This window comes from Saccopteryx bilineata, chromosome 11, assembly GCF_036850765.1.
Source record: "Saccopteryx bilineata isolate mSacBil1 chromosome 11, mSacBil1_pri_phased_curated, whole genome shotgun sequence".
Taxonomy (NCBI): domain Eukaryota; kingdom Metazoa; phylum Chordata; class Mammalia; order Chiroptera; family Emballonuridae; genus Saccopteryx; species Saccopteryx bilineata.
The window spans coordinates 63,298,529-63,318,870 of NC_089500.1; the positions used below are offsets into that span (position 1 = coordinate 63,298,529).

Below are 20,342 nucleotides of genomic sequence, written 5' to 3' on the forward strand. Positions count from 1 at the left end.
TTGTCATCCAAGTACCTTTGCATGGTTGAAGAAGAAGGAAACTACACGCTCAGCTGGGTTCACATGGGGACACAGCCTGGGCAAAGCTCTCTCAAAGATGCCTTTGGGTTAAACCCCCATTTAAATGAGGATCCAGTGCAACTGCTTTCCAAGGCTTGAATAAGTGGCTTAGCCAGACACAGGTTTCCAATGGGCCTCTGACCATAAGGTCTTCTGGCCACAAGCCTGCTCAAGCAATGTATGGCTCCTCCTGGCAAAGGGAATCAAAATAAAGAATGAGAAAACTGAGATTGTGGGGAACGAAGAGGCCAAAGTCAGATACCAGCTTGTCCCTCCAGTTTAACTGTGGACATTTTCAAATCTGTAGAAAAGTTGTCATGGTAGTGGAATGCACCCCCATAAACTCCTCCCCAACATTCACCAATGGTACATAGTCTGCCACACTTTCTTTATGCTTAAAAATGAAAATAGCAATATCTATATCAATGGGGATATAGATTTTAAATCTTTTAAATTTTATTGTGATAAGATACAGAACATAGGCCCTGGCCCAGTGGCTCAGTGCATAGAGTGTTGTCCCAGTACACTGAGGTCGTGGGTTCGATCCCTGCTCAGGGTATGTACAGTGAGTGCACAACTTAATGGGACAACTAAGTGGAATGAATTGATGCTTCTCTCTCTCTCTCTCTCTCCCTCCCTCCCTCCCTCCCTCAGCCTTCTTTTACCCCACTCTTCCCCTTCACTCTCTTAAATCAGTGGGAAAAAATGTTAAAACATACAGAACATAAAATTTGCCATCTTAACCATTTTTAGATGTTCAGTTCAGTGGCATTAAGTATAGTCACATTGTTGTACAACTATCACCACTATCCAGTGACAGAACTTTTTCATCTTCCCAAACTGCAGCCCTATGCCTATTGAATGCATGCTCCCTGGGCCCTCTCCCCCGCCAAGCCCCTGACAACCACCATTCTGCCTTCTGTCTCTGTGGATCCGACTCTCCTAGGGACTTCCTATGAGTGGAATTGTATAGTATTTGCCCTTTTGTATATTTTAAGCATAATGCCTTCTAAGTTCATGCATGTTGTAGCACGTGTCAGAATTTCCTTCTATTTATTCTGTTGTATGACTAGACGACATTTTGTTTATCTATTTATCCTGTTGATGGACTCCTGGGGTGCTCCCACCTCTTGGCAATGGTGAATAATACTTCTATGATTATGGGTGTGCAAGTATCTCTTTGAGACCCTGCTTTGAAGCCTTGGGGGTTTATAAGCAGAAGTGGGATTGCCTGATTGTTTTGATTTGCATTTTCCTAATGATTGTTGATGTTGAGTATCTTCTCACATGTTTATTGGCCAAGTGTATATCTTCTTTGGAGAAATGTCTATCAAGTACTTTGTTGAGTTTTTTAATTAGGTTGTTTGATTTTTTTGTTGTTGTTGAATTGTGGGAGTTCTTTATATATTCTGGACATAAACTCCTTATGAGATATATAATTTGCAAATATTTTCTCCCATTCTCATGTTGCTTTTTTACTCTGTTGGTAGTAGTCTTTGATGTGCAAAAGGTTTTCATTTTGATGTAATCCAATTTATTTTTTATCTTGTTGCCTAAGCTTTTGGTGTCATATTTTAAAAAATCATTGCCACCTGACCAAGCGGTGGGTCAATAGATAGAATGTCTATCTAGGATGCTGAGGACCCAGGTTCAAAACCCCAAGGTCACTGGCTTGAGTGCGGGGTCACCAGCTTGAGTGTGAAATCATAGACATGACCCCAGTGTTACTGGCTTGAGCCCAAAGGTTGCTGGCTTCAGCCCAAAGTCACTAGCTTGAGCAAGGAAGGGGTCACTGGCTTGGCTGGAAGCCCCCACTCAAGGAAGCCTCCAGCCCCCTTGATATGATAAAGCAATCAATAAACAGCTAAGGTGCCATAACGAAGAATTGATGCTTCTCGTCTCTCTCTCCCTTCCTGGCTGTGGCTGTCTCTGTCTGTCTGTCTCTCTCTCTCTATCTCTGTCTTTCTCGTGCTAAAAAAAAAAAAAATTGCCAAATTAAACATTATTAAGTAAATACATTATTTTGGCTGAATCTTTTCAAAGTAAGTTGCAGACACCATGATCTTTCTCTCTTGAATACTTCAGCCTGTGTTGCCCAAGAGCAAGAACCCAGAATACGGACTTCCACCCATATAACCCAATACCATGATCACACTTTGGAAAGTAGCAGTAATTTCTTGTCATTATTCTCTATCTACTCCATATTCTGATTTCCCTTTAAGACTTGAGACCATAGATCTTGCTGTTTGTGACCAGCAGTTATGAAAGTGGTACAGCAAGGTCACAGTAACTCTTTCCTGTTTCTCTCATTATTTATTCCGTCGCTGGGCCTGTGCAAAGAGAGCCCAGGCTGGTATGATTGGGTAGAGAGCACGATGGCCACTTTCCTCTCTCCTCAGTGACCACTCAGGAGCGGTGTCTGGGTCCAGGGTCGCACTACAGGAGCCTCCATCCCAAAGACACAAGCGAGGTTGAGTTTCTGCCTCACTTCTCGTTGTGAAGACCCTCAGCCCTCCATAAGAAGGCCCCAGTGCCCTGTGGTGGGTGTGAGCAAACTGCCTGTGCCCACGTGTCCAGGGCTATGACCTACCAGGACGTCTAGGAGTTCAAGCTTAAATAGCAGAAAGTAATTCTGGGGGGAAAATGTTCAGTAGTTCACATGCTCTTGATTAAGTAGCTGTTCATACATATAAGGTAGTGCTGATGAATCCTCTTTGTATCTAAAGTGGAACTGCATTGTCCTTATTTCTGATGGTTCTTGTCTGACTTGGGAATTTCTGCCACCCAATATGGGCGCCTGCTCTGGCACTCCTAGGGAGACTCAGGCCTCCGATACGTGGGGACTTCTTGGCTCAAGTGTGGCACCGGGACTTGCTGCCAGTTCAGACGCAGCCTTGTCCTTCTGTGCCATCCTGCGGGCAGCACGTTCAGTCGGCACACTTGCGTGGGGCTCACCTAGTGAGCCGGGCCCCACGATGGGGGCAGGGACACCTGAGCAGTCACCCTATCTTCTGAGGTCACAGTCAGAAGGGGAGAAAGCACATCACCTGTTCTGTTAGGACAAAGAGATGGAGGGCTTTGTGGGAGAGCAAAGAGTCCCGCGTCTGGGCCAGCTCTCCCTCTCAGTAACTGTTTGTGTCACTGTGTGACCCCAGATACCGCACTCAGTGTCACTGACACTCAGTTCCCTTAGGGGCCCACGGTGCAGCCTGGCATAGCAGCACCCCTAGGCAGATGGGTGTCCGCCAAGCCCCAGTCGCCCTGGGAGGCGGCGCCAGTCCCGCTGCTAGTCTCTGGGCACCTGTCACGGGGGGGAGCCTCTGAGCTGGGTCGTGAGAGGAGACGGGGATTCGCTGTCAGACGGGAGCTAGGAAGTCTCTGGGCACCTGTCACGGGAGGGAGCCTCTGAGCTGGGTCGTGAGAGGAGACGGGGATTCGCTGTCAGACGGGAGCTAGGAAGTCTCTGGGCACCTGTCACGGGAGGGGACCTCGGAGCTGGGTCGTGAGAGGAGACGGGGATTCGCTGTCAGACGGGAGCTAGGAAGTCTCTGGGCACCTGTCACGGGAGGGGACCTCTGAGCTGGGTCGTGAGAGGAGACGGGGATTCGCTGTCAGACGGGAGCTAGGAAGTCTCTGGGCACCTGTCACGGGAGGGGACCTCTGAGCTGGGTCGTGAGAGGAGACGGGGATTCGCTGTCAGACGGGAGCTAGGAAGTCTCTGGGCACCTGTCACGGGAGGGGACCTCGGAGCTGGGTCGTGAGAGGAGACGGGGATTCACTGTCAGACGGGAGCTAGGAAGTCTCTGGGCACCTGTCACGGGAGGGAACCTCTGAGCTGGGTCGTGAGAGGAGACGGGGATTCACTGTCAGACGGGAGCTAGGAAGTCTCTGGGCACCTGTCACGGGAGGGAACCTCTGAGCTGGGTCGTGAGAGGAGACGGGGATTCGCTGTCAGACGGGAGCTAGGACGTGGGAAAGGGCCACTCTGGGAACTGGGAACGCCGGGCAGCCCCAGTCTACTGGCCTGGGAGCTGAGCACGTGAAGGGAGAGGGGCAGGGATGGCACACACCATGCCCCTGGGGAAGCAGGGGCTCCCGGAGAACCAGGCAGCTGAGCTGAGAGTCATGAGGAGAAGCTCTACAGGCAGCCGAGGCTGAGGCGACGGCCATGAGAAGGCCTAGAGGTACAAAGGGCGGGGGCTGGGGAGCTCGTGGAGAAAGCAGGCGGGGACAGCTGGGGCCCCGTCACACATGTGGCCTTGCAGGCCACAGGAAGAGTTGGGGCCTGGCCCTCCTTGCCGTGGGTGGGAAGCCTGGCAGGGCTCCATCCCTGGGGTGTCCAGGGGGCATCTGGGCACGGTGTGCAGGGGTTGGCCAGCACACTCCGTCTCCAGGGGGAGCACTGGTCAGAGCCAGAAGGAGGGGCACACAAAGAGAGGGGTGCACTGGCCGTGCCGCAGGCAAGGCTGTTGCCAGTGTCCAGTATGCTTTGGGTTCAGGCCAATTTCTATGCTAAATTATTATTTGCACTTAGAATATTTCATAAGCCTGACATAAGAACACAGCCAGTGAGCAACAGGGAAACAAGCCGTTGAATAAACTAATGAGGAACCTTTCCTTCTAAGGCCCCTAGGTATCATTATCATGTGAATAGCCCTATGCCAGCTGTTGACCACTGAGCCTGGTACAGAGGTTCCCAGCTGCTGCCTGATGTGTGCCGGACTCCCAGTGCACAGGGGTACAGCTTCCTGGGCTGGGTTAGAGCAAGGTTGGCTTATTCACTCATCTGGCCAGTATTTAGCGAGGGCTTTCTGTGCCAATGTGCAGGGGTTGGGCCAGCACACTCCATCTCCACAGCAAAAGCAGGACAGACAGAGCCCTGCTCCAGGGGCCAGCTGTACAGTGAAGAGGCAGGCAGGTGTGCAGACACCTAGCTGAAGGGTAAGTGAGGGGCCTGAGAAGGGTTCTAGCCACGAGAGCCTGGGAAGTCGAGAAGGCTTCGCTGAAAGGGTGAAGTCTGAGCCGAGGACCCAAAAAGGAGTATATGTTAATTAGCTTTAAAAGCAAGAGGCTGAAAAAGCCACTTGAGATGGGCATTGGAAGTCACTGTACATAGGAAAGGATTTTCTGTCATACAAGCCTTTCCACAACAAATTGTCATTCAAAACAAAGGTAGGAAATAGAGAAATTATCTCTGCAAAAACACGTGCATTCATATAGTGTTCCCATGGGTTTCTGGATTTCACAGAGATCACTTGGGTGGAATTACTGCACACTCTCTCCAGTGTACACCAGAGAAAGCTATCTGATTTTCCTGTGATGAAAATAGATGGATTAAGAAAGATCTGAACAATGGAGGAAGGAGATGGGAATCCTGGGATGGGCTTCAAAGCACAGGTGCAAGGGTGGGGCTTCCACAGAAAGGGGAGGGCACTAGAGGGGTGGGGGGCCAGGAACACCCAGCTGTAGACACAGGCAGGTCCCTGCCGGGAAGCCGCGGGAGGTCAGACCAGCAGGGCTGAATTCCCTGAAGTAGTAAACAATGTCATGTGAGGAAGGTACACGCCCATCTGTGTCCAGAAGGGCATCCCATCCCTTTCTGTGAAGGCTAGCAAGTTGTGGGACCCTCCAAGTTATTTCACTACCTGTCAGGCCTAGATATTTACTATCCTCACCAGGGACCCACCCCTTTCTTTTCTGGGGAGTGCCACTTCCATGGCTCCTGGCTGTCCTGTGAGGGTCCACAGGACTCACCTTTACTTTGTCTTCTCTAGGCGGGTAGCACAGCGTGGTTCAGAATGCTGGTGGTGGAGCCCAGCGGCCTGTGTTTTTATCCTAGCTCCACCTCTCACTGGCTGTACATCCTGGGGTAGGTCACCCAGCCTTCTGAGCCTCCCTTCCCATGTGTAAAATGATAGTGACACCAATAGTTCCTGCACTGAGTTCCTGTGAAGATTCAGTAAGCAAGTACAAATAAAGTGCTTTTTTTTGGGGGGGGGTATTTCTGAAGCTGAAAACAGGGAGGCAGTCAGACAGACTCCCACATGCGCCCAACCGGGATCCACCCGGCACGCCCACCAGGGGGCGATGCTCTGCCCCTCCGGGGCGTTGCTCTGTCGCGACCAGAGCCATTCTAGCGCCTGGGGCAGAGGCCAAGGAGCCATCCCCAGCACCCGGGCCATCTCTTGCTCCAATGGAGCCTCGGCTGCGGGAGGGGAAGAGAGAGACAGAGAGGAAGGAGAGGGGGAGGGGTGGAGAAGCAGATGGGCGCCTCTCCTGTGTGCCCTGGCCAGGAATTGAACCCGGGACTTCCACATGCCAGGCCGATGCTCTACCACTGAACCAACTGGCCAGGGCCAAATAAAGTGCTTTAACACAGCACCTGGGGCAGAATTTAATGCTCAATATAGTCATTATTTTAAATGTTATTTTAATTAAAAATATAATTTTGCATTCCATCATGGAACAGATTTTTTTTAAAGTAGGTCAAGAGATTAGACTATAAGGGTAGTATCTAGATTTTTTTTTCTTAAACCAAGTTTAAGAAAACTTGCTTGACAGGTAGGGTTGCAGTGGATAGAACATCTACCTAAGATGCTCAGGTTCCAGGTTTGAAGCCCTGAGGTTGACAGCATGAGCGTGGGCTCATTCAGCTTGAGGGCAGGCTTGCCAGAGCCCAGGGTCACCGGCTTGAGCAAAGAAAGGGTCACTGGCTTGGCTGGTGCTCCCTGGTCAAAACACGTATAAGAAGGAATCAATGAACAACTATAGCAGGGGTCGGGAACCTATGGCTCATGAGCCAGATGTGGCTCTTTTGATGGCTGTATCTGGCTTGCAGACAAATCTTTAATAAAAAAAATAATAATAACATTAAAAATATAAAACATTCTCATGTATTACAATCCATTCATTTTCTACCGCTCATGTTCATGGTTGCGGGTGGCTGGAGCCAATCACAGCTGTCCTCTGGGACAACACCAAATTTTTATTGGATAATGCTTAACGGGCACGGGCCGTTGTATGGCTCTCACAGAATTACATTTTAAAATGTGTGGCGTTCATGGCTCTCTCAGCCAAAAAGTTTCCTGACCCCTGAACTCAAGTGACACAACCACAAGTTGATCACTTCTTATCTTTCTCTCAGTCTCTCTCTCTCTCTAAAAAATAATGAAATAATAAAAAGAAAAATTATAAAAAAGAAAACCTCCAGCTGTAGATTGTAACTGTCTTTACTGTGCTTTAGGGCAGTCTCTTCCCCACAGAGAGACAATGTTCAGAAGTCCGAAGCCCCCGCTGGCATATCCCTGGCTGGCAAGCTCAGCCTTGCTGAGAGGTCTCAGAGCCCCAGGAAACAGTGAGGCACTATAGGATTGCTGAAACTAGAGGATTGCTGAAACATGCACGGGAGGCCAGGAAAACATTCACAACCTGTGCAACTTAAAACCCAAGAGGAACCTTCAAGGCCCCCTCTGTGGGAAAACCGAGGCCCGGAAGGAGTAAGGCTTCACCTAAGGCTAGGTGGTTGGAGGTCTCTGAGGCAGAGACCCAGGGCAGTGGCTCTCCCCCTCGCTCCCCGGGGCAGGTTCCGATGTGCCCCACCCACCATCAGCTATCAGCTTCACTGTGGGGCCAGACCCCAGCCTGGCGCTTGTACCTGTATCACCTCATTGAATTGCCTTAGAACCCTCTCAGGCATTTCCACTGTCACCCCCTTTCACAGATCAGCAAACTGAGTCTCAGAGAGAAGAGCCTTGCCCAGACCTCGGCTGGAAAATATCAAGGCTGGGTGCTCCTCACTCTTCTTGGCTCCCTTGCAGTGTCAGCTGACCCCCCCCCCCACACACACACACACAGAAAGACTTCCATCTCAGCTAGGAGAAGCACCCCCCGAAGGTCAGCCCTCTGAAGGAAAGATGAGTCACTTGGATGTGGACCCACACCCACAGCCTCCAGCTGACATGTCCCCGCTGACATATTCTCAGCTGACAGGAAAGATTATGATAAAAATATGGGGGTGGGGGTGCAAGAGATAGGGCCAAAGACTGGATCTTTGCTTTATGTTTTCTAATTAAACTTTTTGTTTTGATATAATAATGATTCACATGTAGTTGTGAGAAATAATAGAGTAGAATCCCATAGACCCTTGACCCAGTTCCCCTCAATGCCAACCTATTACAAAACTATAGGACAGCATCACAACCGGGAGACTGACATCGGTACAGGCAAGCCACAGGACACTATCACCACAAAGGCCCCCCTGCTACCCTTGTATAGCACACCCTCTCTTCCGGCCTCACCCCTGACAACCGTGTTTCTATTCCCCATTTCTCAAAGTCTGTCATCTTAAGCTCTCAGGAAAACAAAGGCTGTCGTGATTGGGCCAGAATGACTACTTCAGGGAAGGGGTTGGGCCCTCTTAGCCTCAGTTTCCCCGTGAGGTTTGGCCCTCCTTTCTGTTCCACACTCCACTTTCCCCCAGTCCCTCGCCTTCTGTGCCAGGGGTGGTAACACCCGGGGCCTGCCCTTTCTCCCACATATCTGGAGGCTCCTTCCCTAGGCCCAGAATCAGTCATTGTGTAAACAGGGCCGACGTGATCAAGACATGGAGAGTGAAGCCAAGAACAGGAAGCCACTTGGGCTGTCAGAGCAATCAGAGCTGGGGACAGACTTCCCAAGGGGCCTTCTGTGGACAGGATGTCTCGGGTTAGCAGGGCAAGGTGGCAGGTCACTTCAGGAAGGTGGTGGTCTAGCAGGTCTGGCCCTGTGGGCTCCTAAGGACATGCCTCAGCCCTAGCCTGGTAGCTCAGCTGGTAAGAGGTTGTGGGTTCCATCCACACGCAGGCCACGTACAGGTATAAACCAATAAAAGCGTAAATACGTGGAACAACAAATCACTCTTTCTCTACCCCCACCGCCTCTCCTTCCTATCTCTCTAAAATCAGCTTTAAAAAGATGTTTTTGAATCACAAGGACACATCCCCTGCAACCAGGGCCCACATCACTGAATGCAGTACAGTTAGCAGGGCAGTCAGCCTGCAGAGACCCAGAGCCCACAAGGGGGCTGACACAGGAGAGGAGCTTCTTTCTGTGCTCGGTGTCTTCTCCGTGTCAGCAGCCCCACGCGCTTCAGCAGATCTCACTCTGCAGTGTGACTCTCTGCCTGGGCACCCAGCTGCCTCCCTCTTCTGCTTGCGGTCTGGTATGTGGGAGGAGAGAAGTAGGACAAGCCTTGACAAGAGGGTGCACACAGCACTGCAGCTCATTTCCCATTGGCCAGAATGTGGTCACGTGACCACACCTACCCGCAAGGGAGGCTGGGAACTGTGGTCTCATTCTGGGTGTTTGTGTTCCAAATGAAACACCCCGGGTTCTATGGGGAGGACAGAACGGGGGAAGGGATAATCATAGGCAGGTTCCTCCTCCACAAAGCAGGGATGAGAACCATTCCTCAGACAGGGTGCTTATGAAGGTTAGTCAGGTTGGACACTTAGTGCACACACAGAGGAAGGAAGAGCTCAAGGGTGTTAGCTATGCTTACTTCTTTTCACTAACTGAGATCTTACACCGATGCGTTGGCGCTGTCTGGGTACAGAGCACCTGTCCGGTCAGGGGTGCCGCAGTTGCGTCATTAGCCTCAGTTCTCGACAGACCCCAAGCCCCAGGTTACCCCTCTCACACAGGGCTCCTTGCAGACCCTGGACAAGCCACTGCCGTGGCCATGCCCTGCCTGTGCACTGTCCGGCGGTCTGTTTCCCCTCCCAGCACCCACACAAACGGCCTGGCCCTGCAGGATTCACACCAACTCTGCTGCAGGAAGTCGCTCATCCATCTTATGTGGCTTTCCCCCTGAGCTGGGTTGCCGAATCTGTTTCAGGTGGCTTTCCACCCGGGCTGGTTTGCCTGCTCTGTCCCCAGCACGGTAGGAATCAGGGATTGCAAGGATGACTCAGAATAGCCTGTCTTGTCTTGGCATGGATCCGGCATTCTAGCCCAGGCCTGTAGGAGCAGTAACAGAGTGAGGTGTGGCCCCACCCTGGCAGAGTCAGATTGGAGCTCAGCAGGACAGCCTCACACAGAGCCGCTGCCAGTGCATTTCCCTTCAGCTGTCCCCGCGTGTTCCTTGACCCCATGGCCCCTCTGGTCCCTCCCCCAGTACCCGCACAACGTGGCACTTCTCCAGCTGGCCAAGAGTCCACTGGCAAGAATGAGGCAAATGAGACGACGGACTGTTGTGGCCTCACAACTCCCCACGTGGGCCTGAGAGAATTCTAGAGACTTTTCACCCAGATTTTGTGGGGGCAGTGCCCCATCTGGGGCAACAGTGAGTTCCTTTAGAGGCTGGAGAAGTGAAGTCAGGCAGAACAAGGACAGGGTGTCACAGTAGCCACGTGAAAGGCTGGGTCAGAGTCTGAGCCATTAGCCAGGAGAGTGTCCGAGTTAGGTCCTGGGGAATCTGATGATTGCGTAGGGAAGACCCAGCCCCTGTATATGTCCCCTAGAGAAGCAGTGGGCATCCCTGTCAGAGTGGCAGGCAGCCTCTGCCAGCCAGAGAACATGGAGGCTAAAGCCCTCACTGCCCAGACCTGCCCTGGACTTCGCTCCCCCAGAAGCCTATGGGGTGGCACCCCATCAGGGTGCCTCAGGGCCCCTCAAACCAGCCTATACCTTCCACCATGGCCCCCACAGCCCTACACTGTGTGTGCCTCTCGCCCACTCCTACAGATGGACACTAAGGATGGGGAGACGGGCTGAAAGTAAAATCCACACAACTGACACCAAGATATCTTTAGAGCTATTCCTGAGTGAAATAGTCCATAAATAATACAATGCTGCCCATATAAAAATATGTAAGTCAGAATACGTGCCGTTGTCTACAGGCACAGGTGTGACTGTGGAATGCACGGAGCAAAGGCTGTGAGGAGAGGCATCAGTGTGGTGCAGGCCTGAGCCATGGAAGGGCGGCCATACTGCTGGCTCTGGGCAGCTGCATCCCGGACCGAGCGGACTGAATGGAATCAGCTCTTCAGACCAAAGCAGAAGGAAGAGCTAAACAGAAAATAGAGAAGTCTCTCACCTGCGAACTGATAGAGCCTCTCTCTTTTGTCCTTCAGGTCGACCTTTATAACGCGGATCCCCTCATCTGCCGGGCCGGACTGAAAGTGTGCTTCGGCATGCAGCTGCTCAACGCCGTCTCGAGGGTGGAGCGGGCCCTCCCCAAGCTGACCTTGCCCTTCCTGCTGCTCCAGGGCTCTGCTGACCGCCTGTGTGACAGCAAAGGGGCCTACCTGCTCATGGAGTCGGCCAAGAGCCAGGACAAGACCCTTAAGGTGAGCGCCTGACCCCCTCTCTTCCTCAAGGTGGCGAAGGTGGTGTCCCTTTGGGTCTGTCCACCTAGACCTCTCAAAGTTCCCCCCAGGACAGGGGCGCGGCCAGCTTGGTCCTATAGGGGAATAAGAACTGAGAATACAAGGCAGCCGTTGATTCTCAGAAAGAACACGAGTCACTAGCCGATTGTTCACAGGAACAAGCTTGAGAAGGAGAAACAATACTCAGATGCCCTGGTCGAGAGAAAACCCACACTGGGTACGGTCAAGGAGAGGTCTCCAAGACCGTGTCCCCACTATTCCTGCCCATGGTCTAAAGCAGGGGTCCCCAAACTACGGTCCGCGGGCCACATGCGGCCCCCTGAGGCCATTTATCCGGCCCCCGCCACACTTCCAGAAGGGGCACCTCTTTCATTGGTGGTCAGTGAGAGGAGCATAGTTCCCATTGAAATACTGGTCAGTTTGTTTATTTAAATTTACTTGTTCTTTATTTTAAATATTGTATTTGTTCCCGTTTTGTTTTTTTACTTTAAAATAAGATATGTGCAGTATGCATAGGGATTTGTTCATAGTTTTTTTTATAGTCCAGCCCTCCAACGGTCTGAGGGACAGTGAACTGGCCCCCTGTGTAAAAAGTTTGGGGACCCCTGGTCTAAAGGCACGTGGCCGCCAGCCGCCCTCAGGCTGGCTTTCGGCAGCAGCTGGGGCCAGCCCCAGCCATGGACTCTGGGTGTACCAGTGCAGCGTGGCACGGCAGGCTCTGGTCTGCAGGGAAGTCTGCAAAGGGGATGGACCTGTGGCTTAGCCACTGGCTGTGACACACAGGTACAGTGGACTACCTTGGAGGCCTTTAGAAATGGAAATGGGATTTGGGGATCCAGCCATTCCTGTTTCTGTTTGTCTGATTGAACTGGGAAGAGCTCCTGCTTGGGGTGCCGGGGAGGAGGAGAAGCACCCACTGTGCACCTGTCAAGTGACAGTCGACCCTGAAGACACTGTCCGCAGTCAGTTGGGCAGACCACAGCCCCAGTGTACTGATGAATGGATGTGTCCCCAGACTGTGCCACTACAGCCTGTGCAGTAGACACACAAGGGCCCTGAGCCCAACCCATTTCCTGCTAAGTTATAAAGAGAGCGGGCAGCTCACTATAGATCTCACGCTTACTGAGGGAGGGAGAGGGGGAGGATTCAAACTCACACCCTCTGACCCAAGCGCATGGCCCTCTGCATCCCATACTACACTGACAGAGAGACACTCACATCTCTACAGTGTCAAGTGCTCTGTCTCACCATCAAGCTGGGCAGACCCTGGCCCGCACCCACTGCTGATACGGGCTAGCGGCTGAGCAGGAAGCACAGGAACAGGAAAGCCGCTCTTCCAGTGCTGGCGAGTGTCAGATGCCGTGGGCACTTTACAGCGTGGGTGAAGGTGCTCTACTGGAACAGGACCCCAGTGACCCTACAGAAGGAGGCCATGCAGAGCGTTCATGTGTTCATTCATTCTCCGTTTATTTGTTTCTTCTTTAATCCAAGTGTTCATTGGAGCACTGACTTTGTGCCAGGCCCAGAGAACAAGACAGGCAAAGTCTCAGCTTTCCCGCCCAGTCTGTCTAGCAGATGAGCAACAAACAAATAACCAGACAGAATGACAGTGATGGAGAGAGTCCGTGTCCTGAAGGAGACTCCACAGAGGGCGGGGACGGGGGGATCTGCTTCGGAAGGGGGGCAGGCCTCAGGGCTGACGGTGGCTAGTGCTACGGGAGAACATTGCAGCCCGAGGGAAGGGCAGCGGCAAAGCCCTGAGCTGCAGAAATACCGGTGTATGCGAGCAGCCGGGAGGCCAGTGCAGCGGGCATGTGCTGGGCAGGGTGAGGCGGGGTGTGATGGGAGGGACCGGGCATCGGGAAGGGAGTCGGACTTTGTCTCTTAGCGCAACGAAGAAGCCACCAGAGCATTCTGAGTGAAAGACCGTGCTCTGACCTCAAGGCACCCCTCAGCTGTCGTGTGGAGACAAGAGTGGAGGCAGGGACACGGGGTGGGAAGATGGTGGTGTCACCCAGGCCAAGAGGATGGGTTTGGCCTGAGGTTGTAGCACTGAAGCAGGGGACAGCCTAGCAGGACCTTGAGAGGGTGTGACCGTAGTGACCAAGTGATGAGGCATGAGTCCTGAGCTTGAGCTTCCACCAGTGAGGAGCCTGTGGCCCCTACCCCAAAATGAGTGACACGGGAGTTCCATTGGAGATGCCGACTAGAGTCTGTTGGAAGTTTGAGGAAAAGAATGGAAAGAAACCACAGGAGGGTAGTATTTGTAGAAGGTTAATAGCTTTTGAACGATACTGAGGAGACAGATGAGAGCAATATTCTCTCGCTGTGACGACTGGAGGTCACTGGAACCCATGCCAAGAGCAGCTGCTCTGGGTGGATGGGAGTGAAAGGAGGCTGGAATCAGCTGAGGTCCTAGTGGGAGGCAAGTAAGTGAACAGGGAATGGAAATGATGGTTGTGAGATGGAGGTGCAGACTGCGCCCAAGGCTGGAGAGAGAAGCAGAAATAAAGGGAATGCGTATGTTCGTTTAAGAAAGGAAGTGCTGGAACGTGCTGGGACATTTTAATTTATTTGACCCATCATCTGATCAAAAGGCATTGGCGCCATAAAGACGGGAGTTCTGGGAGCGTGGGGAGAGCTGAGGGGACTCGGGCTGCTGCCTGCGGCCGCCCTCTCTGCACCTGCAGCTTTCTGTCGCCCTGATTTCCTGTCTCTCCTGATTGCAGGTTTACGAAGGTGCCTACCACGTTCTCCACAAAGAGCTTCCTGAAGTAACCAACTCTGTCTTCCATGAAATAAATATGTGGGTCTCTCAAAGGACAGCGGCTGCGAGAACAGGGTCCCCGCCCTGAGCACACGGTCCTGGCAGGCCGTCCCGCCGCTGAGGATGTGGGTAGAGGAAGGGCAGAAGCTGACCTCTCAGATGTGGCTTGCAAAAAAAAAAAAAATTAAAAATCACAAATTGGAGGAATCCCTAGCATAATTTACTAAAGAAAAAAGGCATTCTTGTCACATGGTAGGTTATCCATCTCTGGATCTGCCTTAAGGGGTAGACACTTTATGCAAAAACAGAGATGGAATGTGCTAGAATGTCCTTAACACACAGTGCAGCCTCTGCCCTGCTTCTCCTAGCTCCCACGAGGTTCCCAGGAATTCCTGGTGTTATGGGACATCTGGCTGCAATAATTGGAGGAGTCCCCCTCCTACTCACCCCTCCAGCCCTACTCCCTACCCCCTCTCCCCGCCTCAGCCGGCCTTCCTCTGGCCATGGTGGGATGGGGTGGTTGGAGTCAGCTCCCCGGGCAGACTCCCGTGCCCTCTGAAGCCCAGAAAATGCCTGGCACTTACCCACAATGCATAGCGCCCCCATGACCTGTCAGCACCTTGTCAGCAGAAGCTGGGCTCTGAGGTGGCCTGAAACTTCTTAGCCCAGAGAGAGAAGTTGGCAGGAGACCCTGCTCCCCCTTCCTTCCTTCCTTCCCTCAGGGAACCTGAGCTGCCCACTGGGAGCGAACTCAAGAGTGGACACTATGAGAGGATGATGATGTTGAAGAGGAAATGTCTAATATATAATGTATATTCTAAAGCAGAGACTGTTTGGGTATGTGGGTGGGTGGGACTAAGTGGGCTTGGAGGCACAAGAGCCTGAGGCCTCTGCAGAGGAGTGGGACAAGTTGGCCTGGGGACCCTGTGCTAAAAGTCCCCGGAGGCAGAGCCCTGAGTGCCAGCAGAGGCAGTGGCAGGCTTGTCCTGAGTCCCCGCGGGGTCCTGCTCCACAACTGCCCTGGGAGCTCAGTGCTGGCAGCACAGCTCCCTCTGGTGGCAGGAGAAGGGAGCCCCAACTCAATGGCCCTGCAGCCGGTGGGCAAGTGAGGCTGGCTGATGGGGCCGACCTCTCCTAGCCTGGGCCCTGTAGGGCCTGCTCAGCCTTTCTCAGGTGCCAAGCCCACCCTGCACTTAGCGCCAGCAATAAAGGGTATCAGTGCCCACTGCGAGGATACCTTCATTCTCGATTGGACTCGCTGTGACCTCATGAGGCTCCTTAGTGGACCTGTGACCACGTGGGGGGTGGGAAGAGCCACTGAGGAGCAGTTTCTCGGTGTTGAACCCCATGAAAGGTGCAGGCAGGAGCTCCAGACTGCAGAAGAGGCAGCCAGTTCTCTGCAGGGGCCTCTGGCTCTAGGGGCTGGGTCTCCCGCCCTCCTTCCTGTAGCAGCGGAACTGCTGCCTCTCATCCACACCCTGTTCTTTTAGGGCCCCGTCCAGGCCTCAAAGTGGGGAGCCCCTCTGTGCTCCCTCCAGGGACCTGCACACACCACGGTGGTGCAGGGGTGCCCCTTCCAGCGGGCAGCCCAGCCATGCGTCCTCTCCCAGGCCCAGGCTTGTGCTCTCCTGCCTTGGCCCTCGGGAGAGGCCAGGGCCCAGGCTCCCACCCCCTGAGCAGCAGGGTCAGGTCCGCACAGAGAGCAGCATCCACTGCCCCGTCTTACTCCTCTGGCTTCTCTCTGAGGGAGAGAAGAAGTGCCCTAAGAGACAAGGCCGTGCTGTGCTGTGAGCAGAGTGTGAGTGTTCCTGCTTCTCAGCTAAGGACACAGGGAAACTGCACTGCGGTCCCACAGGGCCCGAGCCCAGACCTGCAAAGGCCGCATGCCTCCCCGCCACCCGCCTTTTCCAGAAGCAGGTGACTACGGTACCACCGCCCAAGTTAAATATCAGGCACATGGTTTGACCGGGAGTCTTTCGGATGCATGAATTTATTTATATGAATGTTCTTACAGAGACAAATTCAACCCCATTTACATATCTGGTTAAAGAATCGCCTATATTAAAAAGAAAACATTTATAGAGTTGAAACCAGGGCCCACTCGAATCTAGAAGAGGGAGCGGGGATGGCCGCATGCCAGGCCCGCCCGCTGCCTGAGGCGGGAGCCCAGGAGCTGGGTGTGGAGTCTCCCGGAGAAGCTTCAGCAAAACCGCGCGAGTGGCCCGTGGAGTCCACTCTCCAAGTGGACAGCTCTGTGCTGACACCCGGAGCTCCGAGGTCGTGCCGTGGCAGCCCCCACGGGAGCTGGGTGTGGAAGGGAGGGGTCTCGTGCACAGCCTGCCCTTGCAAAGGTGAGAGGAGGGCCGAGGCCAGCCAAGGAGGAAACCCCAGGAACGCAGCTGATCCAAACTGACCTGGAGGAACGGACGCACATCGGGATACTAAGCCCAAGCATTGATATGGACTCAGCCCCTCCCTGTAGCCCAGAGGCCATGCTGGTCCACACAGAAATGCGTTTTATGCCTGAAAAGCTTTCTAGGCAAAGATGTCACTTGCAGCCAGTGGTGGGTCCCAACCCCAAAGGCCCCACTCCTTTGCAGGGACTGGAGGGTGGACGGGCAGCCTCCCTTTCCACTCAGCAGTGACCTTAGCTTCCCCCTCAGCTTCCGGCAGGCACTGGAGTTTATGGCAAGAGCACAGAAGGCGCCCGGAACACCCACCTGGCTCTGCCCAGCACCTTGTGACAAGGCTGCACGCGATGTTTTCTTTCTCTTGCCATTCCTAAAATAAACCCACTAGGATCACAATGATTTTCAAAGCAGTTCACCTGTTTGCTATTGTCACTGCAGCTTGACTCACCCCTACATGTATACTGTTAGTGGGGACATGTGTATCAGTTTAGAACTATTAAAGGAACCAATATGCCACAGCTAATCTGAATAAACCAGATCTTTTCTGAATGGTGTTATCTGTCTGTCTGATCCAAGCCTCGACAGGCCCTGCAGAGAGAGCAGCACTGAGAGCTTGGGCTGAGCCAGTCGTCTCATACAGACCCGTGTGTGCGGGCCAGTCTCACACAGACCCATGTGTGTCATACAGACCCGTGTGTGCGGACCAGTCTCATACAGACCCGTGTGTGTCATACAGACCCGTGTGTGTCATACAGACCCGTGTGTGTCATACAGACCCGTGTGTGCGGGCCAGTCTCACACAGACCCGTGTGTGTGGACCAGTCGTCTCATACAGACCCGTGTGTGTGGGCCGGTCTCATACAGACCCGTGTGTGTGGACCGGTCGTCTCATACAGACCCGTGTGTGTGGACCGGTCGTCTCATACAGACCCGTGTGTGTGGACCGGTCGTCTCATACAGACCCGTGTGTGTGGACCGGTCGTCTCATACAGACCCGTGTGTGCGGACCAGTCTCATACAGACCCGTGTGTGCGGGCCAGTCTCATACAGACCCGTGTGTGTCATACAGACCCGTGTGTGTCATACAGACCCGTGTGTGCGGACCGGTCTCACACAGACCCGTGTGTGCGGGCCGGTCTCACACAGACCCGTGTGTGCGGGCCGGTCTCACACAGACCCGTGTGTGTGTGTGTGGACCGGTCGTCCCATACAGACCCGTGTGTGTGGACCGGTCGTCTCATACAGACCCGTGTGTGTGGACCGGTCGTCTCATACAGACCCGTGTGTGTGTGTGTGGACCGGTCGTCTCATACAGACCCGTGTGTGTGGACCAGTCTCATACAGACCCGTGTGTGTGTGTGTGGACCGGTCGTCTCATACAGACCCGTGTGTGTGGACCGGTCGTCTCATACAGACCCGTGTGTGTGGACCGGTCGTCTCATACAGACCCGTGTGTGTGTGTGTGGACCGGTCGTCTCATACAGACCCGTGTGTGTGGACCAGTCTCATACAGACCCGTGTGTGTGGACCGGTCGTCTCATACAGACCCGTGTGTGCGGACCGGTCGTCTCACACAGACCCGTGTGTGCGGGCCGGTCTCACACAGACCCGTGTGTGCGGGCCGGTCTCACACAGACCCGTGTGTGCGGGCCGGTCTCACACAGACCCGTGTGTGCGGGCCGGTCTCACACAGACCCGTGTGTGTGGACCAGTCTCATACAGACCCGTGTGTGCGGACCGGTCGTCTCATACAGACCCGTGTGTGCGGACCGGTCGTCTCATACAGACCCGTGTGTGCGGACCAGTCTCACACAGACCCGTGTGTGTGGACCGGTCGTCTCATACAGACCCGTGTGTGCGGACCGGTCGTCTCATACAGACCCGTGTGTGCGGACCAGTCTCACACAGACCCGTGTGTGCGGGCCGGTCTCACACAGACCCGTGTGTGCGGGCCGGTCTCACACAGACCCGTGTGTGCGGGCCGGTCTCACACAGACCCGTGTGTGCGGGCCGGTCTCACACAGACCCGTGTGTGCGGGCCGGTCTCATACAGACCCGTGTGTGTGTGTGTGGACCGGTCGTCCCATACAGACCCGTGTGTGTGGACCGGTCGTCTCATACAGACCCGTGTGTGTGGACCAGTCTCATACAGACCCGTGTGTGTGTGGACCGGTCGTCCCATACAGACCCGTGTGTGTGGACCAGTCTCATACAGACCCGTGTGTGTGGACCGGTCGTCTCATACCCGTGTGTGTGGACCGGTCGTCTCATACCCGTGTGTGTGGACCAGTCTCATACAGACCCGTGTGTGTGGGCCAGTCGTCTCATACAGACCCGTGTGTGTGGGCCGGTCTCACACAGACCCGTGTGTGTGGGCCGGTCGTCTCATACAGACCCGTGTGTGTGGGCCGGTCTCATACAGACCCGTGTGTGTGGGCCGGTCGTCTCATACAGACCCGTGTGTGTGGGCCGGTCGTCCCATACAGACCCGTGTGTGTGGGCCAGTCTCATACAGACCCGTGTGTGTGGACCAGTCTCATACAGACCCGTGTGTGTGGGCCGGTCATTCATACAGACCCGTGTACGTGGGCCGGTCACCTCGCACAGACCCATGTACGTGGGCCGGTCATCTCGCACAGACCCATGTACGTGGGCCCGTCATCTCGCACAGACCCGTGTACGTGGGCCGGTCATCTCGCACAGACCCGTGTACGTGGGCCGGTCATCTCGCACAGACCCGTGTACATGGGCCGGTCATCTCGCACAGACCCGTGCGCATGGGCCGGTCACCTCGCACAGACCCGTGTGTATGGACTTGGCTCTCTGCCCTCCACACCCGAGGACTCAGCCTCAGAAGCAGACGCTGAGTGCATTCGGTTGCGTTGCAGACTTGACCGCCCTGCCCACCAGAGGAACGAGGCAGCCCCAGCTCTGGACTCCCCACTCCCTCCACAGTGCCTCAGGGATACGTGACACATCCGGAAATAAGCTCTAATCTGCACTGCCACCCGGCTCCCCCGGGGGGCCTTCACCTCAGCACCGTGTGCCCCAGCTCTGCTGTTCTCAGACAGAGCTCTGGATGGCGTCTTCCACTCCGCTCAGTCTAGCAGTAAATCCTGTCACCCTGGCTCTGTTTCCCTCTGGCTCCACTGCTGGCCCTTCTACCTTTGCCCTGTCTCCCACGTCCACTGTCCCCAACATGACAGCCGCCCTGCTGGACACCTCCTCCATGAAGCCTTTTCCTACCACCCAGGCCCTGCCCGGCCTTCTCCGGCAGGCTGCCGCCACCTTTCTTGCCGTCTACTCCGTAGCTCTGTCCCCAGCACCAAGTGAGCTGCAGGGTGTTGTCCTTGCCTTCCAGCTCCATCTAGTCCCCCAGAATTTCTGATAAAATATCTGTCCGGTGAGGGAGGGAGAAAGTGAGTGAACGATGAATAAAAAAGGGGGGTTGGGAGGAAGGAAGGAGAGAGGGACAGGCAAGTGCCCTTTGTGGGACAGGCACCGAACTTGGCACTGGGGTTATGGACACAGGGTCAGTTTCTTGCGTGTGCAACCTGTGCAGGAAGTCGCCAGGGGCCACACTTAGAAGGGCGCCACCTTGTGTTATTGCTCTGCTGTTGCTGTCAAAATTCTCGATCATTTCTGGACAAGGGTCCTGCGTGTTGGTTCTCCACTGGGCTCCACACGCGTGAATGGTCCTGTGGGCGTGGCTGAAGCTGGCCCTGCCCTCTGTGCAGA

The 20,342-nt window shown here is 54.2% G+C and overlaps 1 protein-coding gene across 3 annotated transcripts in view; it reads left to right on the forward strand.

Annotated features, from left to right (window-relative positions):
• MGLL (monoglyceride lipase) overlaps nucleotides 1-17,153 on the forward strand; it is a 152,254-nt gene extending 135,101 nt beyond the window's left edge. For all 3 annotated transcript variants that reach the window (XM_066247381.1, XM_066247380.1, XM_066247382.1), the window contains 2 exons: nucleotides 11,172-11,387; nucleotides 14,156-17,153. In XM_066247381.1, the coding sequence (XP_066103478.1) occupies nucleotides 11,172-11,387; nucleotides 14,156-14,281 (342 nt within the window). In that variant the 3' untranslated portion in view covers nucleotides 14,282-17,153. The remainder of the gene's footprint in view (nucleotides 1-11,171; nucleotides 11,388-14,155) is intronic.
• The last annotated feature ends 3,189 nt before the right edge of the window (nucleotides 17,154-20,342 follow it).